We start from the raw sequence: 21,287 nt of genomic DNA, 5'->3' as shown, positions 1-21,287 counted from the left end.
ACAGGGAAAAAACAGCTTACATTGAATTTTAATTGTGTTAAGCTGTGTTTGTAAATTACTTGTAAAAGGGAAACTAATTTCTTCCGTTCACTAAATCAGATGTTGGGTGCACTCTTTGGCGCTATGATGACAAATAACAGTTTTATAGTGTTTGCCCTATCTCAAGAATACGAAACAAACATTAGGAAGTTTAAAATGAACATTTTTTATCTAGTAAACCACATCAAAGCTTCCCAAAGCCATAAAAATGAATTTGTGATGGCATTATGATTTATTCAGAAGCAAATGGGGTACTTTACGGTTTTCCGGTATTCTCCAAAAAGTGTTGCTTATTTTTGAACAGATTTTTAAAATATTTTTTGTAAAGACGCTTGCATAAAACATGTCTGGACTGTTTAAATAAAATAACATGGAAATAAAAACGGAGGTAAGAGATAAGTTAGCTGAGTCATGATCTCATGTTGTTCCTGTGCAGCAAGGTGCAGCACCATGCACAACATCAGTCTGAACCTGGCATTGGTTCTAGTTTTGTATTTCTAGACTGTTTGGCGGCATTCGAAGGAAACAAAAACTGGTCTTGCCATGTGAGCGAGATAGAGTTGATGAGGTATCAGACACCAAGGTATGATGTCAAAGAGTCAGAAAGACAAGATATTGGTGAATATGCTGACCAACTTGAGCTGGTTGATTATCTGAGATCACAAACAAACTCCTAATCTTTTCTCTCTCTTACAAGAATGTGATGCTTTATTCCGTGATAAACCAGGAAGTTATTTGACAGTCCCTAAAATATTTTTTAAAATTTCTCTTCTGCTGGTATTTGTCTGTGAAAACACTAAAAAGTGCTATCCAATTGTTTGATATTGCAATGTATTATTGTGCTTGGCTTAAATATCATTAGATATTTATGTTAAAAACCTCCTTGAAGTTGACTTATTCTAAGTAGTTCTAGAAGAGCTGTTTGCTAAAAACTAGTGAGTTTTTATCAAATAGATACTGGTGGTAGTTTAAATATGAGTGGCCTATATCCTGATCCATATTTGGCACTTCTTTAATAAGTCCTTTTGGCTGACAAGGATTTGCAATTTTTCCAAGTTTCGATGCTTTTCTTTACTACACGCCTTTAAGTAGGACATAAATATGTACTTGTATTTACATGTAAATATATATGTATGGGTTTGACTCACACATATAGTCTAATGCATGGAATCTTATTTCATATTTTATCTTCAATTTTTTATACTCTACAGTGTATTCATGAGTATTTACTTTTTCAAGTAACAAAAATATTATCAATACAAATTAAGTAATTCTTACAAAAAACTCATTTCATTTTTTATAGTAAAACTATGAAATGATCTTGGCAATTTACATAGCCATAACGAAGAACATAAATAATCATTTATACTCTGTGCTAAATTGTCATTTTTAGATTTAGCATTAAGTTCAGCTAACAAAAATAATAATATGAACAATAATAATGGTTGTTATTTCCTAGCACTGATTAAGCCAAATGATTAAACAAGTTCTTGCTTTTGGGAAGTCATGGATGCCACACAGCTCTAGGGAATGCTTGAAACCACATGGTCATGTACCTTGTCTACAGTATATTCTCCCTGTGCTAACTTTTCACATCCACCGAGCATTACCAATTCATTCCACCGCACACCTTACATACACTTCTTGCTGCCCCTTTCCTCTGACAAGCTGATTCTTTACAATTAAAGCTACTCATTTACCTCTTACATCTCTGCTTATGTACAGTCTGCTTATATCTAATTTAGCCTCTAATTTTGCTTTAGACTTTTCATAAAGCTTCAGCTCAGTCATGTGTAAGAGGTGGTTGAACTTCCTGCTTTGTCACAACTTATAACATGAGTAGCTTTCCTCATTAAGATTCAAAACGGAATAAGTGCAGTCACAAGACGGAGAGGAGACAGTAAATTTCTTTGCAGGATCTTTTTCGATGTCCATTTCTGTAATCTTTTTACCTGGGAGTTCTAGGTCAGTTTATCCAATCGCATGCGGCTTCTCATCATTTAAATTGCGCTCTTTGTGATTCCACATAGTTCAATCGTCTTCAGAATTTATGGATGAGACAGCATGAAATACACCTTCGGATGGTCAGCCCTACTTATCGCTGGTTTAGTATTTTTCCTTTTTGAGTCACCTATAGTCAGTGCCTTATCTGACATGTCTTTCCTGTCATTTGGGTTCCTGATACAAGTCGTATAATATTTTCTGATAATATTCTATTCAGGAAAGTTTTCATGTAGGTTATCAGCTAAAATACCAACTAAAGTTTTGCACGTTTGTTGTAATCTTGTTATAGGTAGATAACATCTAGGTTGTCACACATCAACTGGATATTTTATGATCAGGGCTAATCATTCTGAAGTCGTCCATTTGAGCACTTTTTTCTTTTAGCCATTTTTGTAGATTTATAACCACTAGTTCATGCAAAATCTTTAGACGTTTAATCCTAAATTCTGGTGCTTTATCTTGGCAATGTGATTTTGAGTTTGGTAGTTCACCAACAATCTTCCTCACTTTATCAAAATTAATATAAACGTCTTCTTGAAATTCCACAGGTTCCAGTCTTCCTTCCACTCCGCTTACTCATTCTACCTTATGTTATGCACTGTTCATTTGAACCGCATACTGCATTAAAATGCTTTAGATTTTGCCTAGTGCTGGTGCTTTTTTCAATGCGTTCAAGAGTTTATAGTCATGATCTTTTAACTTATTTCTAGTTAGCCTCCTACCTGTAGCAATGCAATACAATTTCTCTACAGTTTATAGAAACAGGTTAGAAACCAAGGATATGGTGACTATAAATAAAAATTAACAAAATGATAGAAAATTTAATGAAAGAGTGCAGAATAAAACTCGTAATAATACTGGAATAAAAGTTAAATGAAGAAATTAAGATACAGCAATTAACCCGTGAGCAGGAGTTGTACTCAAATACCCTACTACAATCCTTAAATGGACACAAGAAAACATTAGAAACGTATATCATAAAACAAGGAAACTGATGACAATAAATGGAATGCTTCAACCAACAGCCAGTGGGTCCGGGTTGTACCTACCCAAGGATGAAGATCGAAGAAGACTAACATCAAAAGAGGAAACAAAAAAAGAAAATAGACATATGGTCATATTATGTAAAAAAACACAAAGAAAGGCTACAGCAGGTTACTGAAGACAATAAAAAAGAATGGAGCATAAAATAATACAAAGAGGAAAATAGGAGAAGAAAAATAAAGGGTGGACAGAAAAAGCAATACATGGGCCACATCCTTAACTAGGGGCAGACTTTGAGGGCTAACAAACATATGTATGGGTAAATAATGGCTATATGAAAAAGAGACCGAAGGCATGTTGACAGTAACTCAGGGCCAGGCACTACTAACTAGATGGAGAAGGAATTATATAAAAAACAGATAGACACAGCATCGTGTGGACTATGGGGAGAGAGGGAAGAAACAACATTCAATATATCAAGTGAATGCAGCAAGATAACAGCAACGGAGTACAAGAAAGGTCATAATGGAGTGGCTTGTACAGTGCATTGAAATCTGTCCAGACCGTTTAGGTTCACAATATAAACAGTTAAGAAATGCTACGACTACCAGATAAAAACAGTCTTGAAGAATGAGAAAGACAAAATGTTATGGGATATGAGCACAAGAGAGATTGAAAGACACAAAAGACAAATAGTTAGAAAAGTACCAATATTTGGCAAGAGAGCTAAGGAAGGTCTGGAAGACATCTGTGACAACTGTACCCATGGTTGTTGGAGCATTAGGTGCAGTCAAGAGTCTGGAAGAGTAAATCTAACTAATCAAACTAAATCTTGACATGAAGGAAATTCCACAAATGAAATTTTCTGCGCTAATGAAATCAGCTAAGAACCATATGGAAGGTGTTGGATCTTCTAGGTTAGTAGCTCTGACTAGAGATTCAAAGATACGAATGTGGTAGTTGGATGCATTAGAATTAAACTACCAACTACCTTTGCATCAATTGAGAGAAGAGATTTCCGATTATAGAAGATTTAATGTACTATACTCTTGATGACTTGCTAACTTGCTTACAAACCTTGCACAATAATGCCTCTAAAACATAGCCTTGTAATTAGTTCAGACTGTGTTTCATAAAAAAAACATCCATAATTTAATTCTGTAAACATCATGCATAAAAACATAGAAATCCGAGAAATGCTACAATAACAATTATTTGAATAAGGAAATAGCTGTGTACTCGAGGTGCAAGACATACCGACACATGACGGATCAGTGGGATGTCGATGGCAAACCAGAATCAACATGTCAAGATTACAGACTTCATTGTTTAAAAAATGGAGAAGAAAATCTTGTTGACTTTTTCTGATGGCTTGATCAACATTGTGCCATATTTTGATTTTTGTCCGATTGGTAAAAATTATTCCATTGAATCAATTAGAATGTGGCAGTCTAATCAAATGTCTCTGATGTATCAGCAAATCTGATCTCATGAATGATTTTAAGCTTTTATATCAACAGTATGAGTATCGTAAGATGGAGAAAATACAGCGTTATAACATTGTATATTCGACCTCTATCGTACATTAATTCTAGCTCAACATCATGCTGTGCTAACTACCAATAATAATAGCAATAATGATAAAAAACAATAATAATAATGACAATAATATTCCAAGGCAAACAACCAATCAGGCCTCAAGAAAGACGACGTGGAAGTGGATGACAAGAGGAAACCTAATACGAGAAACAGAGAGTCGAATAATAGCAGCACAAGACCAAGCTCCATGAACAAAGTGAACCAATTACAGAAAATCAAGGATTGAGAAAAGCACCAATGACGCTAAATATAGAATATGTAAAACAAAGGATGAAATAGTCATATTGTAGCAATTGCCTACAAATTATACAAACAGGATACAAACCTCAACATGACAGAGTGGCAGTTGTTGTATCAGTTCCAAGTATATTTTTACACAACATGCAACATGGCAGCCTTCTTTTACTAAAAGTTAGTAGTAAACACTATCTTTATCTAGTCGAGGTCTACTGACTCGACCATTCCTTCTAACCGTGACCTTAACTATCACCTCTCATCAGACCCATGCGAGATTTGGGTCTCCTCACTACTCCCATAAGAGTTCCCACTCGCTAGGCCACTTCCGACCGTGGCATTGATAGCTCTTCTAATTCATCATTTAAATCTCCTGTTTTTTCCCCATGGTCATTATGCCTAGGCTGGCTATCTACCCAATACAGTGTCCCAACTTTTTCACTACCATACTGCCTTTCTGCAACCTTTTCGTCACTCTGTTTTCAACCTTCTTTCAGCAGAAGCGGCTCACTGAAGTATCTGTAAGAAGCGTAACATTTTACAGACAGAGAAATGGTATACCTATAGGCTGGAGCCAGTGTGTGAGAAGGACAAAATGAAGCTGTTATGGGACTTCAACATTTTAACTAATAAGATAATCGAGGCCAGGTGACTAAATCTAGTACTAATCCACAAAAAATTAGAGCGCCAGATTATTTACATAGCAATCCCAGGAGACGCCAAATTAGAGAGTATAGAAGACAAAAAGAAGTATAAACAGCTGAGATTTGAGCTTTGAAGATTTTGGAACGTTCAACCAAAAGTGATACTTATAGGGATTGAAAAACTTAAAACATTTTTTAGTCAGCATATCCTATATCTTGCTGACGTTGGCACTGAACTGTTTTTCGAAGCAATTTCGAAGCAGTTTTGAAGCGAGCTACTTGGAACAGCCCTAATTCTTAAGCAGAATCTGTAGGAAAATAAATTGTTAAAGTGATAACTATCTGGCTTTAAGATAAGGCCTGAGCTCACTTACTGTCAACTACTTGGTCGATAATATAGTTTTTAGAATAATAATAATAATAACAATAATGGAGAACCTACTTTATCAAATACTAATAATTAAAAAGTGTTAACATTCTGAATGAATGTTTAAATATGTCCAGAAAAAGCTAGTTAAAGCTTTCATTTCAACCCGGTCAAAAGATAGCACATTTGCAGAATGCTTTCATCATTACCCAGTTTATATATCGCATGAAGGCAAAAATAAAAAGTTAAAAGGCCAATAAAAAGGATATAGGTTTTTTTAAATAGCAAAAGAAGAATATTTTTAAATTTCGCAAAATACCAAAATTGTAGTTTGCAGCTAGGTGTAGACAACCACAAGGACAGCGAAAACACAATCTTACTTGTTTATTATCATGGGTTCAACAAAAATCTTGAACAGCAAATAAAGGCAGAATAGCTGTTTTATTATTTTATGTGAATCAAACAAGATAAACTTTGAAGGAATTATCACAGAGAAGACAACTTTATTTTATAGAGGAATAACTCCCTGGTGGTACCGGTTTTAATCATTCATAATGCCTGCACATAAGTAGCAGAGCAGGTAAATGAAAAACACTCATTGTTGTTACTAGAGTTATTCAAAAAAATATTTATTAGAGTAACTTAAAAATTAATGCTACTGGCAATACATCTTAGTTTATCAATATATGCAATGTTATGCTGCAAAATTATGGCAACACTTCCTTTTGTATGAAATGTTTGTAAAACTTTGGTTTAGATAACTTAGCCTTGGCAGCAAAAATCATGTATCATTATGGGTGCAGTACTGGTATTCCACAATATTTTTGATACAACTCACTAAAATTGAAATCTACTTCAAGTTTGAGTATAGAAATACAAGCAATTTTAGGATGCTATTTCAGTAGTTGGAAAGTCAGGATTTTTACTTGACTATTCAGAAAATCAGCATTATCAGAATGTTATATTGGCAGCTCAACTAGAATAATGAAAACAGATCAAGTTTTTATCTCAAAATCCTACCTATACAAAGGTTATACAAAGTGTAGCTTAAGCAATCGTAAATTTGCTTTGTGAACAAATTTTGAATGCAATATTTTTGTACCTAGCAGATTGAGGAAGCGAATGCTGATTCTGATACAACAAAAAATACAAACATTCAGCTTCAGCATAAAGTTTAGTAAAATAAGTAAAATTAGGGATCATTCTTACATCTCCGGCCTTTCCAAATTAAAACTAAAATTTATTAGTAAAAAATCAGGAATTTAATCAGTAAAGTTATGCAACAGTGGGATTACCTGGTGAGTTGTCATTTTACAGTGCTGCTCGGGTGCATTGTATGTCTTGTTTAGCTTGATGCTATATTAAACTACATGTCTGTCCAAGCTCTGGGCTCATTTGTATTTGTCTGGTTTATATACATGTAGATGTAAGCGGTTTTAATATGTGATAGCGTGTATTTCCAGAGGGGTTATCCTAAGGGGGGCTTTTCTTAGTAGCCCAATGTTGTATCGATTCCCTGCTTTAGTAATACGAGACGAGGTTCCAATTCACAGAGTTTATTTGCTATAAAGTCACACACAGGCGAAGCAAGTTGAAAAAATGACCGAGATGACTGCCAATCCAACAAAGGATGGCATTCGCTTTTATATAATAGTGCGAAGCTAAACTATTTTGACACGAGCCAAGCATAAAATACAAAAAGAAACAGAATAATATTACAACATTAATTTTGTTTCAGACACACAGAGACTGAAGCAACAAGCAAGCAAAGATAATTGTCCTTTGTATAAGCAGGTTTCACTATTAGAGCTGACATGTTATGGTGTCAAATCTCACATTGGCATCAATTGTATATTTAGTGTAAGTCAATGTCCGGCTTTGAATTCTATGATGATATTGTTTCACCATCTAATCTTATTTGTATATATAGATAAAATAAACTTCATTAGAATTAATGTAAGTTGGAGCAACTGTCATTTAGCTTTGACGTGAGAATGGAAGGATGCTGGTATGTAGAAGCATTAGTTAGGTAGAGACGGTTAGAGCCATGAATCCATGACTGTCGTTGAGATATACTTCGTTGAGATATATATCTCACAAATATTGCTTATTTTTGCTTTTGTTTCTGATAATTATATTGCATGTGGCTAGCACTTTGTGTTGTTTGTAAACATATAGCTAGTTTGGGGTGACTACTGCATAGTTTAACTGATTATGCTCTGTGTATAACTACTGCTTTGCTCATACAGTTCTCAAGATTGCACAATTAATAAGGAGGTTTTTTATTTATAAGCCAGCAGTGCTCTGCATTAAGAATCAATCCTGTTTTAGAATTTTTTCAGCCAAGTTACTTAATTTTTTTGCAGAAACACTTCGTAAATTACGCTAGTTAACAATAAGATGAAATAATAACGCATATGTCTTATAGGGGAGAAAGAAGTAAATTTATTTATTTTCATGCTAGACTACTGTAGATGCTCACATACCAGCTCAATTTAAAACATATAAAATTTATCGAACCAAAGGATTGACTTTTACACGCATAACTCTGATATGATCACACTCGAATGAAATAACATCATGCTAATTTAATTCCAACCACTATGGTTCGAACCATGCAGCTGGTATCTCGAACCATGCAGCTGGCAGCTCGAACCATGCAGCTGGTAGCTCGAACCATGCAGCTGGTAGCTCGAACCATGCAGATGGTAGCTCGAACCATGCAGCTGGTAGCTCGAACCATGCAGCTGGTAGCTCGAACCATGCAGCTGGTAGCTCGAACCATGCAGCTGGCAGCTCAAACCATGCAGCTGGTAGCTCGAACCATGCAGCTGGTAGCTCGAACCATGCAGCTAGTAGCTCGAACCATGCAGCTGGTAGCTCAAACCATGCAGCTGACAGCTCGAACCATGCAGATGGTAGCTCGAACCATGCAGCTGACAGCTCGAACCATGCAGATGGTAACTCAAACCATGCAGCTAGTAGCTTGAACCATGCAGCTGGTAGCTCGAACCATGCAGCTGGTAGCTCGAACCATGCAGTTGACAGCTCGAACCATGCAGATGGTAGCTCGAACCATGCAGATGGTAGCTCGAACCATGCAGATGGTAGCTCGAACCATGCAGTTGGTAGCTTGAACCAGGCGGCTGGTAGCCTGTTACTTACTTTTTCAACTTCTCTTGCTACTACCATAAAAAATATTTAGCATGTTCCCAGACGAATGCATTATCATTATTATTATTATAGTTTATTTTATTATTATTGCTGCTAAAACCCAATTATCACTTTCAGTAGTACTATTTATCAGTAGATAATTATTAAAATGTCTGTTATGTACAATTGGTGGAACCTCTGGAGCTGCAATCAGGCTGGCCATCAAGAAGCAGAAATCATTATAAAAGATTAGGTTTTTGCAAAGCTAAATTAAACTCACCGTGCGTTGTAAACATGTTTTCCATTGGCTCAATGCAGCTAGATGAATGTTTCTTTTAAGTGCAAACGCAATAGTGATTAATCAATCACTCACTAATCAGAAACGTTCTTTACTTAGGCTCTTAACCATACACAAACGGTGCCCTGGCCTACACTGTAGGTCAGTGTAGGTCACTGCAGGTCAGTGTATGTCTCTATGCTGCGCTGAGCTGCACTGTGCGCCCAACAGTATGCAATGACTTTTATCACCATGATAGGTGCATATGAGTTTGTATGGTCAGTTTCCGTGTAACTATTTTTTTTTATAAAATTTGCCACTCTAGGTCTGTTGTTCTAAAAATGCCTAATATGTCAAATTGGCTTATATGCAAGAATTTGTAGTGGTTCTATTAGCTTTGTTAATCTAGCAGTACATAACATAGAAAAGCAACTACTGAACTACAAAGATGTCATAAAGCTTTAAAAAAACTTATATATTATGTTTCAGCTTTGTATCATATGTTTTAATTCTTCTAAAACTGATATGCAAACATGAAACCCAAGTATAACTTTTACAAATAGTTGAAAAAATTGTCTAATATTAATGAGTATTAAAAAACAATCAAGCGATAATTACCTTTTACATTTAGGAAATTAAAATGTATTACAATTAAATCAATTTCCATTTAAAAAACAACTGTCTCATGATTGTAGCTGCTTTGACCAAAATTGAGGCGCAGGTATAAAATCTGTATAAACATTTTATTGTCTCAATGTTCAAAAACTTTGTTTTCAAATTATTATTTGACTCACTACAATTCTCAGACAATCGCGTTATTCGAAAACTTCCTATATAAAATGTTTCTGGGCATTGCGAGCTTAACTTTAGCAAAAATAGAATAATCAACAGAGATACCAAAACTTTAGCACTCCTGTTTTCAAAAGGCGTTTAAAAGTATTATTTTATTGGTGAAACCGCAGTTTACAGTTATATTACTACTAGTATTATTATTATTATTATTTTTACATACTACTGCTACTTGTACTTATCTAGTACTAGTAATAATCACTACACACTCACCTACTGTTATCACTGTTGACTACTTTATTGCTGCCTCCTCTCACCCTTACCCACAACTACTAATATTACTATTTTTAGGTAGTCATAATCAATTCATCAACTACCCACTGCTACGACTATGGCTACTAATTTTGAGATAGTTACAGTTAACATGTCTTTGTTTTACAACCTTCTGACGTTTTACCAATTTCAAGATTTACTTTCTACATAGTCGAGAGAAAAAATATCTTCAATTAATTAAACCAAGTTTCCACGAAAGGTTGAGCAGTTGCTGAATTTTTCACAACAGACAATTTTAACTTTACTATTTACTGCACAGCTTTTTTAATTTATGCGTGTTTTTCTAACCAAAACCATGCAAAACCTCTGTGCTGCATTTGGCTGCAACAACCACTTTTTAAAAGCCCCTGACGAGTCGTACAATGGCCATTCAAATTAGTCTTTTACACTAATAATTGATTGCTTCAGTAGATTGCTCGCTTTGTCAAAAATCGATTAGGCAGACAATATTGGCAAGCAAGGCAGAACTTGGACTCTTTGAAGCTTGCAACGTCAGCATTGCGTGACCTTCTTGGAAATCAAATTTTTCATCCGTCTTCACACAACTAACAATACTAGTCTTACAGACACTGGCATTACTAAAGTAAGTAAAAAGGTGCAACGGGAACCAGCATATATAGATAGTGTACTGCATGGGCTTCCCGGGAGAGTAAGTACTTACTTTGATTCTAAGAAGTTTTTAGATTGCGCAATGTCTATTCTAGATTAGCGTATATTGATGATAATTGCAACAAAGATGATCTTGCATCAACCTGAAGATATTTTGCTGTAACGATTGCTGGTAGCCAATGCTAGATTAGCTATAGCAATAACTAGTGAAAACTATCTAATGAAAACTAGCTAGGAGTAGACGAGCACAGAGACAGCGACAACGGAACTTCATTTAATTCTTACTATGGGGTCAAAAACATTGTTGAACAGCAAATAGAAGCAGAACAGTTTTTTATACTTTCACGTAAATCAAACCAGACAAGGGAAGCAAATTCTGGTTCCAACACTAAACAAAATATGAACATTCAACTTCAATATAAAGTTTAGTAAGCTATTTTGTACTGCCCTACATCTGATTATATATTTGATCCGTCGCCTTCTTCTAGCCTTATAGAATTAAAATTAAAGTTAATTGGTGAAAAATCAGGAATTTAATCAGTAAAGTTTTGCAACAGTGGTGATTACCTTGCGAGTTGTAATTTTACTGTGCTTCTTTGGAGCCTATTATGCCTTGTTCAGCTTGATGCTATATTAAACTATAGGTCTGTCACAAATTCTGCTCTTAGTTGTATTTGTCTGATACATATAGATGTAAGTGGTTTTATTACTATTTCTCTTTTCTTCTTTTATTGATACTTTTGTTGAGTGTGGCTAATACTTTGTTCTGTTTGCAAATGTACGGCTGGTTTTCGGTGACTACTCTATGGTTTATTCGATTATGCTCTGTGTATAACCAGTGTAAGACACATCACGGATATCTCATGATTGCACAATTAACAAGGAAGTTTTGTTTTCGTTTATAAGCCAGCAGTGCTCTGCATTAGGAATCAATCCTATTTCATAAGTTATTCAACCAGGTTATTAAATATTTCGATGGAAAACTTGGTAAATTACACTAGTTAATACTATGTGAAAATAATTTACATTCACTCTTCATTTTCTATTTACCTTCACGCGCAAGTTCTAAAATAACAAAGATGCCAACTTATTGGTTTTCATGCTAAAGTATGGTAGATACTTGCATACCAAAGCAGGTTTAAAACGTAAACAAGTTACCAAACTAAAGGATTAGTTTATAAACAAATAACTCCGATTACCATGAAATTTCAAATGAAATCACATAATGCTAACTCAATTCCGACTATTCTGAGTCAAACAATGCAGCTTGTAGCTACAAGCGTGTGGCTGGTAGCTTCAAACCTCTGGCTAGTAACTTCAAGCATGTGGCTGGTAGCTCTAAGCATGTGGCTGTAGCTCTAAGCATGTAACTGGTAGCTCTAAGCATGTGACTGGTAGCTCTGAGCATGTGACTGGTAGCTCTAGGCATGTGACTGGTAGTTCTAAGCATGTGACTGGTAGCTATAAGCATGTGGCTGGTAGCTATAAGCATGTGGCTGGTAGCTCTAAGCATGTGACTGGCAGCTCTAAGCATGTGACTGGTAGCTCTAAGCATGTGACTGGTAGTTCTAAGCATGTAACTTATAGCTCTAAGCATGTGACTGGTAGTTCTAAGCATGTAACTGGTAGCTCTAAGCATGTGACTGGTAGCTATAAGCATGTGACTGGTAGCTATAAGCATGTGACTGGTAGCTATAAGCATGTGGCTGGTAGCTCTAAGCATGTGACTGGCAGCTCTAAGCATGTGACTGGTAGCTCTAAGCATGTGACTGGTAGCTCTAAGCATGTGACTGGTAGTTCTAAGCATGTAACTGGTAGCTCTAAGCATGTGACTGGTAGCTATAAGCATGTGACTGGTAGCTATAAGCATGTGGCTGGTAGCTCTAAGCATGTGACTGGTAGCTATAAACATGTGGCTGGTAGCGCTAAGCATGTGACTGGTAGCTCTAAGTATGTGACTGGTAGCTCTAAGCATATGACTGATAGCACTAAGCATGTGACTGGTAGCTCTAAGCATGTGGCTGATAGCTCTAAGTATGTGACTGGTAGCTCTAAGTATGTGACTGGTAGCTCTAAGCATGTGACTGATAGCTATAAGCATGTGGCTGGTAGCACTAAGCATGTGACTGGTAGCTCTAAGCATGTGACTGGTAGCTCTAAGCATTTGACTGGTAGCTTTAAGTATGTGACTGGTAGCTCTAAGCATATGACTGATAGCTATAAGCATGTGGCTGGTAGCTCTAAGCATGTGACTGGTAACTCTAAGCATGTTACTGGTAGCTCTAAGCATGTGACTGATAGCTTTAAGCATGTGACTGGTAGCTATAAGCATGTAACTGGTAGCTATAAGCATGTAACTGGTAGCTCTAAGCATGTGACTGGTAGCTATAAGCATATAACTGGTAGCTATAAGCATGTAACTGGTAGCTCTAAGCACGTGACTGGTAGCTCTAAGCATGTGACTGGTAGCTCTAAGTATGTGACTGGTAGCTCTAAGCATATGACTGATAGCTATAAGCATGTGGCTGGTAGCTCTAAGCATGTGACTGGTAACTCTAAGCATGTGACTGGTAGCTCTAAGCATGTGACTGATAGCTTTAAGCATGTGACTGGTAGCTATAATAAGCATGTACATGTAACTGCATGGTAGCTCTAAGCATGTGACTGGTAGCTCTAAGTATGGGACTGGTAGCTCTAAGCATGTGGCTGATAGCTCTAAGTATGTGACTGATAGCTCTAAGTATGTGACTGGTAGCTCTAAGCATGTGACTGATAGCTATAAGCATGTGGCTGGTAGCACTAAGCATGTGACTGGTAGCTCTAAGCATGTGACTGGTAGCTCTAAGCATTTGACTGGTAGTTCTAAGTATGTGACTGGTAGCTCTAAGCATATGACTGATAGCTATAAGCATGTGGCTGGTAGCTCTAAGCATGTGACTGGTAACTCTAAGCATGTTACTGGTAGCTCTAAGCATGTGACTGATAGCTTTAAGCACGTGACTGGTAGCTATAAGCATGTAACTGGTAGCTATAAGCATGTAACTGGTAGCTCTAAGCATGTGACTGGTAGCTATAAGCATATAACTGGTAGCTATAAGCATGTGACTGGTAGCTCTAAGCATGTAACTGGTAGCTACAATGGTGTGGTTGGTATTCTTTTACTTACTTTTTTACTCTTCTTGCTACTACCTTAAAAAGTTGACCATGTTCTAAGTAATCTGTGCTATCACTCTTACTAAAATTTACTTCTTTATTGTTACTACTAAAACTAAGTTATCACTTTCACTAGTCCTATCAGTAAATGGGGAGTAGTTAGAGATTCAGATATCTAAATTTGATGAAACCCTCATAGCTTTCTTCAGGCTGGTCATCAAGAAGCAGAAATCAAAATAAAAAGCTAAGTTTTTGCAAAGCTAAGTTAACTCAGCAAGGGTTTAAACATGTTTTCCATTGGTTCGATGCAGCTAGATGAATGTTTCTTTCAAGTGCAAACACAATATTGATTAATCAATCACTCACTAATGAGAAACGCTTTGTACAAAGGCTTTTGATTATACGCAAATGCTGCGAATTCACTGCACTGCGCACCCCACAGTATGCAATTACATAACAGTAAATAGGTAATAGGCTGCAAACCAACGCCAGAGTAGCGATAACAATGAAGACCAAAGATCTATATTTGATTTAAAACAGGAAAATACTAAATTCATTGTTTAACACCTAACTATCATACTTTGTTTGTCTCCAACTCTTAGCCATATCCTTTTTTCATGTTATTTCCAGCTTACAAACCCGAGATAAATATAGTCCCAATTTTAAACTAATTCATAATAAACTCTTGCAGAAACAATTAGCACAGCTTGCTATGATTTGAGAAAAAAAAGTAGAAATTAGGAATCAATACATCTTTTAAATAAAATACTGTGGTTAAAAATAACAAAGCAGCCAAGTGATTAGGAGTGTTATTAGATATGAAACTTCAAAGATTTTGTTCTTCATAGCGATTTCTTTATGTAAAAGCGAGACCAGAGAGTGATCATTGAACTTAGATCAAAGAATAACAGCGGTTTAAACGCAACTGGAATGTGTAACAAATTGAAAATTTATAACTCGGGTTCCTGTCACTGATATTTTATTTCATAATTTCATTACCAGAAGAATTATCTGCAGCAAAAAATGTTGGCTGAAAAAACTTCAACACGTTGTTGTTAGATTAGTACATCAAAAAGTTAAATTCAGAAAAAGCTAAGCTTGCATCGGAAAGTTGATTTTGCAAATAGACTTATTGCTGATAAAGATGTTACCTTTGGGAATCCCAATGTCAAATGACATGCTTGGAAATTCCACTTTCCTTTCAAATGCCTGAAAATTCCATTCTCCAAAAAACTCATTTGGAAGTTTCCTTATTGTTGCCAAGCCTAATTGCTGCTGTGAACAATTAGTGCTAGAGTTCAATTGAACTAAAATGGTATTAGCAGCTACATATGTGAACGCATGTGTCAATGTCCATAGACTACATTGTTACGATCCTTTCAGAATCACCTCATAAAAAAGTATTTAATACTTTCAGTTATAGAGCAATCAAGAAATCAGTGCATTATGACACATGTTCAAATAGTTACACACAAACAGTATTACCAACTGCTCTGTAAACCTTCGACAAGGTATGTTTTGTACATTTACTGATATCATTATGGTGTCAACATCTTTATCTTTATCAAGACTAGTTTTCATAAATAGTGGTATATAAACATTTGGACCGCTCTAGACTAGTTTTAACTAGTTTTATCAAGTTTGTCTCTTGTTACCTCTAGTTCTTATAAGTACCGTGTATTTCATCTTTTGTTCTTATGCGTACATTATCATTTCATCTCTAGTTCTTATAGGTACAGTGTCATTTCATCTGTAGCTCTTATAGGTACATTGTCATTTCATCTCTATTTCTGATAGGTACAGTGTTATTTAATCTCTAGTTCTTATAAGTACATTGTCATTTCATCTCTAGCTCTCATAGGTACAGTGTCATTTCATTTTTAGTTGTTATAGTTACAGGGTCATTTCATCTCTAGTTCTCTTAGGTACATTGTCATTATATCTCTGGTTGCTATAGTTACAGTGTCATTTCATCTCTATTTCTCATAGGTACATTGTCATTTCATTTTTAGTTGTTATAGTTACAGGGTCATTTTATCTCTAGTTCTCTTAGGTGCATTGTCATTTCATCTCAAGTTGTTATAGTTACAGTGTCATTTTATTTCTAGTTCTCTTAGGTACAGTGTCATTTCATCTCTAGTTCTTATCGGTACAGCGTCATTTTATTTCTAGTTCTCATAGGCACATCGTCATTTTATCTCTAGTTCTCATAGGTACATTGTCATTTCATTTTTGGTTGTTATAGTTACAGGGTCATTTCATCTCTAGTTCTCTTAGGTATATTGTCATTTCATCTCTAGTTCTCATAGGTACAGTGTCATTTTATCTCTAGTTGTTGTAGTTACAGTGTCATTTTATCTTTAGCTCTCATAGATACATTGTCATTTTATCTCTAGTTATCATAGGTACATTGTCATTTCATTTTTGTTTGTTATAGTTACAGGGTCATTTAATCTCTAGTTCTCTTATGTACATTGTCATTCTATCTCTAGTTTTTACAGGTACATTGTAGATTTATCACTAGTTTTATTAGGTACATTGTAATTTTATCTCTAGTTCTCATAGGTACAGTGTCATTTTATCTCTAGTTGTTGTAGTTACAGTGTCATTTCATCTCTAGTTCTCTTAGGTACATTGTCATTTCATCTCAAGTTGTTATTGTTACAGTGTCATTTCTTCTCTAGTTCTCTTAGGTACAGTGTCATTTCATCTCTAGTTCTCATAGGTACAGTGTCATTTTATCTCTAGTTGTTGTAGTTACAGGGTCATTTCATCTCTAGCTCTCATAGGTACATTGTCATTTTATCTCAAGTTGTTATTGTTACAGTGTCATTTTATTTCTAGTTCTCTTAGGTACAGTGTCATTTCATCTCTAGTTCTTATCGGTACAGCGTCATTTTATTTCTAGTTCTCATAGGCACATCGTCATTTTATCTCTAGTTCTCATAGGTACATTGTCATTTCATTTTTGGTTGTTATAGTTAAAGGGTCATTTCATCTCTAGTTCTCTTAGGTACAGTGTCATTTCATCTTTAGTTGCTGTAGTTACAGTGTCATTTTATCTTTAGTTCTCATAGATACATTGTCATTTTATCTCTAGTTATCATAGGTACATTGTCATTTCATTTTTAGTTCTTATAAGTACACTGTCATTTCATCTCTAGCTCTCATAGGTACATTGTCATTTCATTTTTAGTTGTTATAGTTACAGGGTCATTTCATCTCTAGCTCTCATAGGTACATTGTCATTTCATCTCAAGTTGTTATTGTTACAGTGTCATTTTATCTCTAGTTCTCTTAGGTACATTGTCATTCTATCTCTAGTTTTTACAGGTACATTGTAGATTCATCACTAGTTTTATTAGGTACATTGTAACTTCATCTCTAGTTCTCTTTAGTACATTGTAGATCCATCTCTAGTTGTTATAAGTACATTGTCATTTCATCTCTCGTTCTTATAAGTACATTTTGATTTTAATTCTGTTTCTGACAGGTACAGCACATTTTTACCTGAGCCTCTCTCTGCAACATTTTCACTTTGCCTCTAGTTCTTTTGGCTGTTTGTCATCATACCAAAGGTTTAGATGAAAACATTGTCATGTCACTTCTAGTCTTTATGGGTATATTGTCATATAACGATTAAATTACATGGGTATATACCATGCAACCTTGAATCTATACACCTACATTTTTAGGTAAGTCTAGTTTTTAATGGTACAAGCCATATCTCATTTGTATATGTATATTGTCATGTTACCTTTCATTTATATACATACATTGAAATTCTACCTCCCATTCTCATAGGTATATAGTAACTATGCCACCAGTAGCTCCTAATAGTAAATTGCTTCTACATGTAGTTGTTATGAGCATATTGTCTTGTACCTTCTAGTCTTTATGAGTATATAGCCATTACACTTGTAGTTCATATGAATGCGTTGTCACGTTACCTTTGGTTCTTTTGGATACCTTGTCATGTGACCTCTAGCTCCTATAGGTACATCGTCATCTTACCTCTGCTTCTTGTATGTAAACTTTCATGGGTTTTGTGGTTTGTTTAGGTACAATGTCATGCCACCTTTAGTTTCTGTAAGAATATTATTAAGCCACTTGTTTTTTGTTTTGATGAGGGCAATGTCATGATTAGTTTAGCTTCTATAACTAAATTGTCAGGTCATCTCTCAAATTATTTAATAAATTCTGAGCCAGTGAAGACAGAGCAGCTGACACGTTTTCTGGCACTCTATTAGTGCATGTTCAGCAACAGCGATAAAAATGTTGTACGAACCTCTGAAGTCTCTGATGTCTAATCTTCTGGCAGCCTTTCTGTCAGTTAGGACTAAAGGAAAAAGTTGAGACCGAGCATCAAGTCCAAAAGCTGCTGAGAAAGGAAATCATCAAACCAACTGAAAGTGCATGTACCTCTATTATTTGATGGTGGTGATTTAGAAAAAGAATGACAAGTTGCGGTTCTGTGTCATCTGCTGGTGGTTAAATGTATTCGCTAAACAGGACCCCTATCGACCTCTTAAGATTGACAACCGCCTCAAAGCATTGTCCGGCAGTAAGTAGTTAAGTAAGCTGTAGTTGGTCAATGGCTACTGGCCCGTACTTTTAAACACCAATGCACAGGTGGTTGTTGTGATACCGTGATGGTAGTTTAAGAGAAAGCTAGGCTAGCAGTACCCCGATGCAATACAACTTTGGACTAGGAAGATCCTAGTTACTTTGAGGCGCTTGACTTTCTAGCAATGGTCAAATTTATGCCAACTCTTTTGGAGAGCCATGCTATTCTGACACCAACCGTAGTAAGGTTTCGCACCAGATTGGCCACCAGATTTGTTTGGAGTGTAGATGGAAGTAAAGATCGTCTGGCTAAGTTACTGAAAAGCAAGATGATGGTAGTCCGGGTCTCTGTTAAAGTACAGCAGCTCAAGCCACCTCAGTACTTATGCCCATGATTGGACCAAGGCAGATCGCTTACTTCATTTTTGAGAGGCTTTGCAGTGGGAGTCAGGAAATTGCTGAAAAGATGATAAGGTGGAGGCGTTTGTGTGTGAGTTTGTGAGTGCATTTTTGGGTTCACTTAAGCGTGCGTTTGTGCGCATTAATTTGTTCATGTGTGCGCATTTTTGTGTGTTTGTCTGGACAAACATACTTCAGTTTGTCCAGCTATGACTATTAAATTATTGGAATGAAGATTTCGTATCGCAGATGAGTTGATCTTAGAACCTCCCATTTACTGGGCAAATGCCTTACCAATTAGGCTACGCGAGGTGGATGGTTTGCTTGGGCAATATACGGCACTTTATGAATGAGAGCACACTACCACTTTCTGTTACAGCATAACAAAATTTTAAGCTTGCTCTCATGGCTCATATTAGCAAGATTACTCAAATCAGCCATTGGCTACAATGTGCCAGGCTAATGACAAGATGCAGGCAGCCCCTGCAACGCGTTGTTGCCTGCCACTTGCCACGAGCCCCTTTTAATACCCGTGCACCGCTGGGCATTTCGCAGGTTACTGTAGCGAGTTGGTACATGTCAGACATTATTTAAAATATTTTACCTCGGTCTTTAAACTGTTTTTGGATTGTTGCCTTTTGTTTCAGTTTATTTCAGCTTCTCTTGGCTGTTAACTATAATTGATTTTTTACGGAATATTATTGTCGTCATTGGTCTTTAAAGCATTATAATCTTTTACATAGCATGACTCAATGAATGAACATTTTCAAATCATTTTAAAAAAGATGCTGCCACTAAAACAAAACTTACAGCAAGGATACATGCCTGTAACTTGCATACAGTACATCTATGCTCGCTTGTAGTTTTACAGAATAATGAGTTAGTGAACTAAACACTGAGCTTACTACAATGGTTTTTTGCAATGTACAATTAAGTGACTATTAAATCTTACAGAGAAAAACGTCTTCAATGGCATGCTTGATAGCTAGACGAGTTGTTTACTTTCTACAGACAGGTGTATTTTTACAGGTAACTTCGAAGAATTATTCAAATTTTTGTTGGCAGATAGTATGCGAGTAATACAGTTTCTGGCATCCTTTAGGCTCTATGCTAACATTACCTATAGAAGAGTTACTTAATTATGTTAAGGCGCATTTTAGGAATCATCAGCAGAACATTAAATTAACTAGTGAAGTTTTTATTCAGAAGTTATGGAAAATCATTGCCTAGTTGATAGATTCAGAATTCGTTTTTTTGGAAGTTCGTGTTTACACTGAACAAAGCCTGCAGTCAAAATGATACACATACTCCATCAGAGAGAAAGAAACATGAGTATTATAGTTGATTCCTTGCATCAGTATTTCTCATATTGTATAATGTTTGTTATCAAACTTCGCTGCAGCCAAAGTATTTTGTTGCTAAATGGTGATGTTGTAGAAGAGCTAATAAACAGCACTTCTATATATAGACAGTGACAAGTATGGAGAGCTCTTCAAAAGCTGGTGATAATCTTGCCAGAGTTTTAAAGTCTTACGTTGAGAACTCAGGAAAAACTCATCTTACAGTGAAACAATTAAATGGATACTTGCGGAATGTCGACAGAGAGGAAGTATTCGTGATAATTAAGTCTTTATATTGTAAAAAGATAAGGTTCCTTCATGTTGCTGTAAAGAGAAATGACACAGAGCTACTAACATGCTTTATGAGTTATACTTCAGCTGACCACCTAGCCGAACTTCTTAAAGATGGTGATGAGTTCGGTATAACACCCTTGCGCTTAGCTAGTAGTAGAGGATACACACAACTAATTAAACATTTACTAGGCAGAATATCAGAAGAAGATAGGCATAACCTGCTCATGATAAAAGGTAGGGCAGGACACACAGCATTACGAATTGCTACCAATCATGCACAAAAAGACGTAGTACAGTGCATATTAGATTCAATTTCATCTAGTAGCAAGGATAGCCTGCTTTTAGACCAGGATAATACCGGCTGGACAGCATTACACTCTGAAAGCGGAAATGGTCATATAAATATAGTAAAGTGTATACTAGACTCCATATCACCTGAAAGTAAGGATAGCTTACTTTTAAAACAGACTGAAACCAACTGTACAGCATTACACTATGCTAGC

At 35.9% G+C, this 21,287-nt stretch overlaps 1 protein-coding gene across 1 annotated transcript; it reads left to right on the top strand.

Annotated features, from left to right (window-relative positions):
• The first annotated feature begins 8,864 nt into the window (after window positions 1-8,864).
• On the top strand, window positions 8,865-20,139 carry LOC137402648 (uncharacterized). Its single transcript, XM_068089151.1, has 5 exons — window positions 8,865-8,995; window positions 12,389-13,678; window positions 13,788-14,178; window positions 18,635-18,749; window positions 20,105-20,139. Exons 1-5 carry the CDS (start codon window positions 8,865-8,867, stop codon window positions 20,137-20,139), a joined length of 1,962 nt encoding a protein of 653 aa, XP_067945252.1.
• Window positions 20,140-21,287: the final 1,148 nt, after the last annotated feature.

This window comes from Watersipora subatra, chromosome 8 (genome assembly GCF_963576615.1).
Source record: "Watersipora subatra chromosome 8, tzWatSuba1.1, whole genome shotgun sequence".
NCBI lineage: Eukaryota > Metazoa > Bryozoa > Gymnolaemata > Cheilostomatida > Watersiporidae > Watersipora > Watersipora subatra.
Note: the sequence above shows the minus strand (reverse complement) of the source record. Positions and strands in the feature narration are given on the sequence as shown.

What these genes read in the sequence shown, in the direction of transcription:
- LOC137402648 (XM_068089151.1), top strand. Translation starts at nt 8,865, where the DNA reads ATGCAGCTGGTAGCTCGAACCATGCAGCTGGTAGCTCGAACCATGCAG. An exon ending in ATGGTAGCTCGAACCATGCA is followed by an intron (nt 8,996 to 12,388) that starts GTTGGTAGCTTG and finishes ATGTGGCTGTAG; the next exon opens with CTCTAAGCATGTAACTGGTA. An exon ending in CCTCAAAGCATTGTCCGGCA is followed by an intron (nt 18,750 to 20,104) that starts GTAAGTAGTTAA and finishes TAAATCTTACAG; the next exon opens with AGAAAAACGTCTTCAATGGC.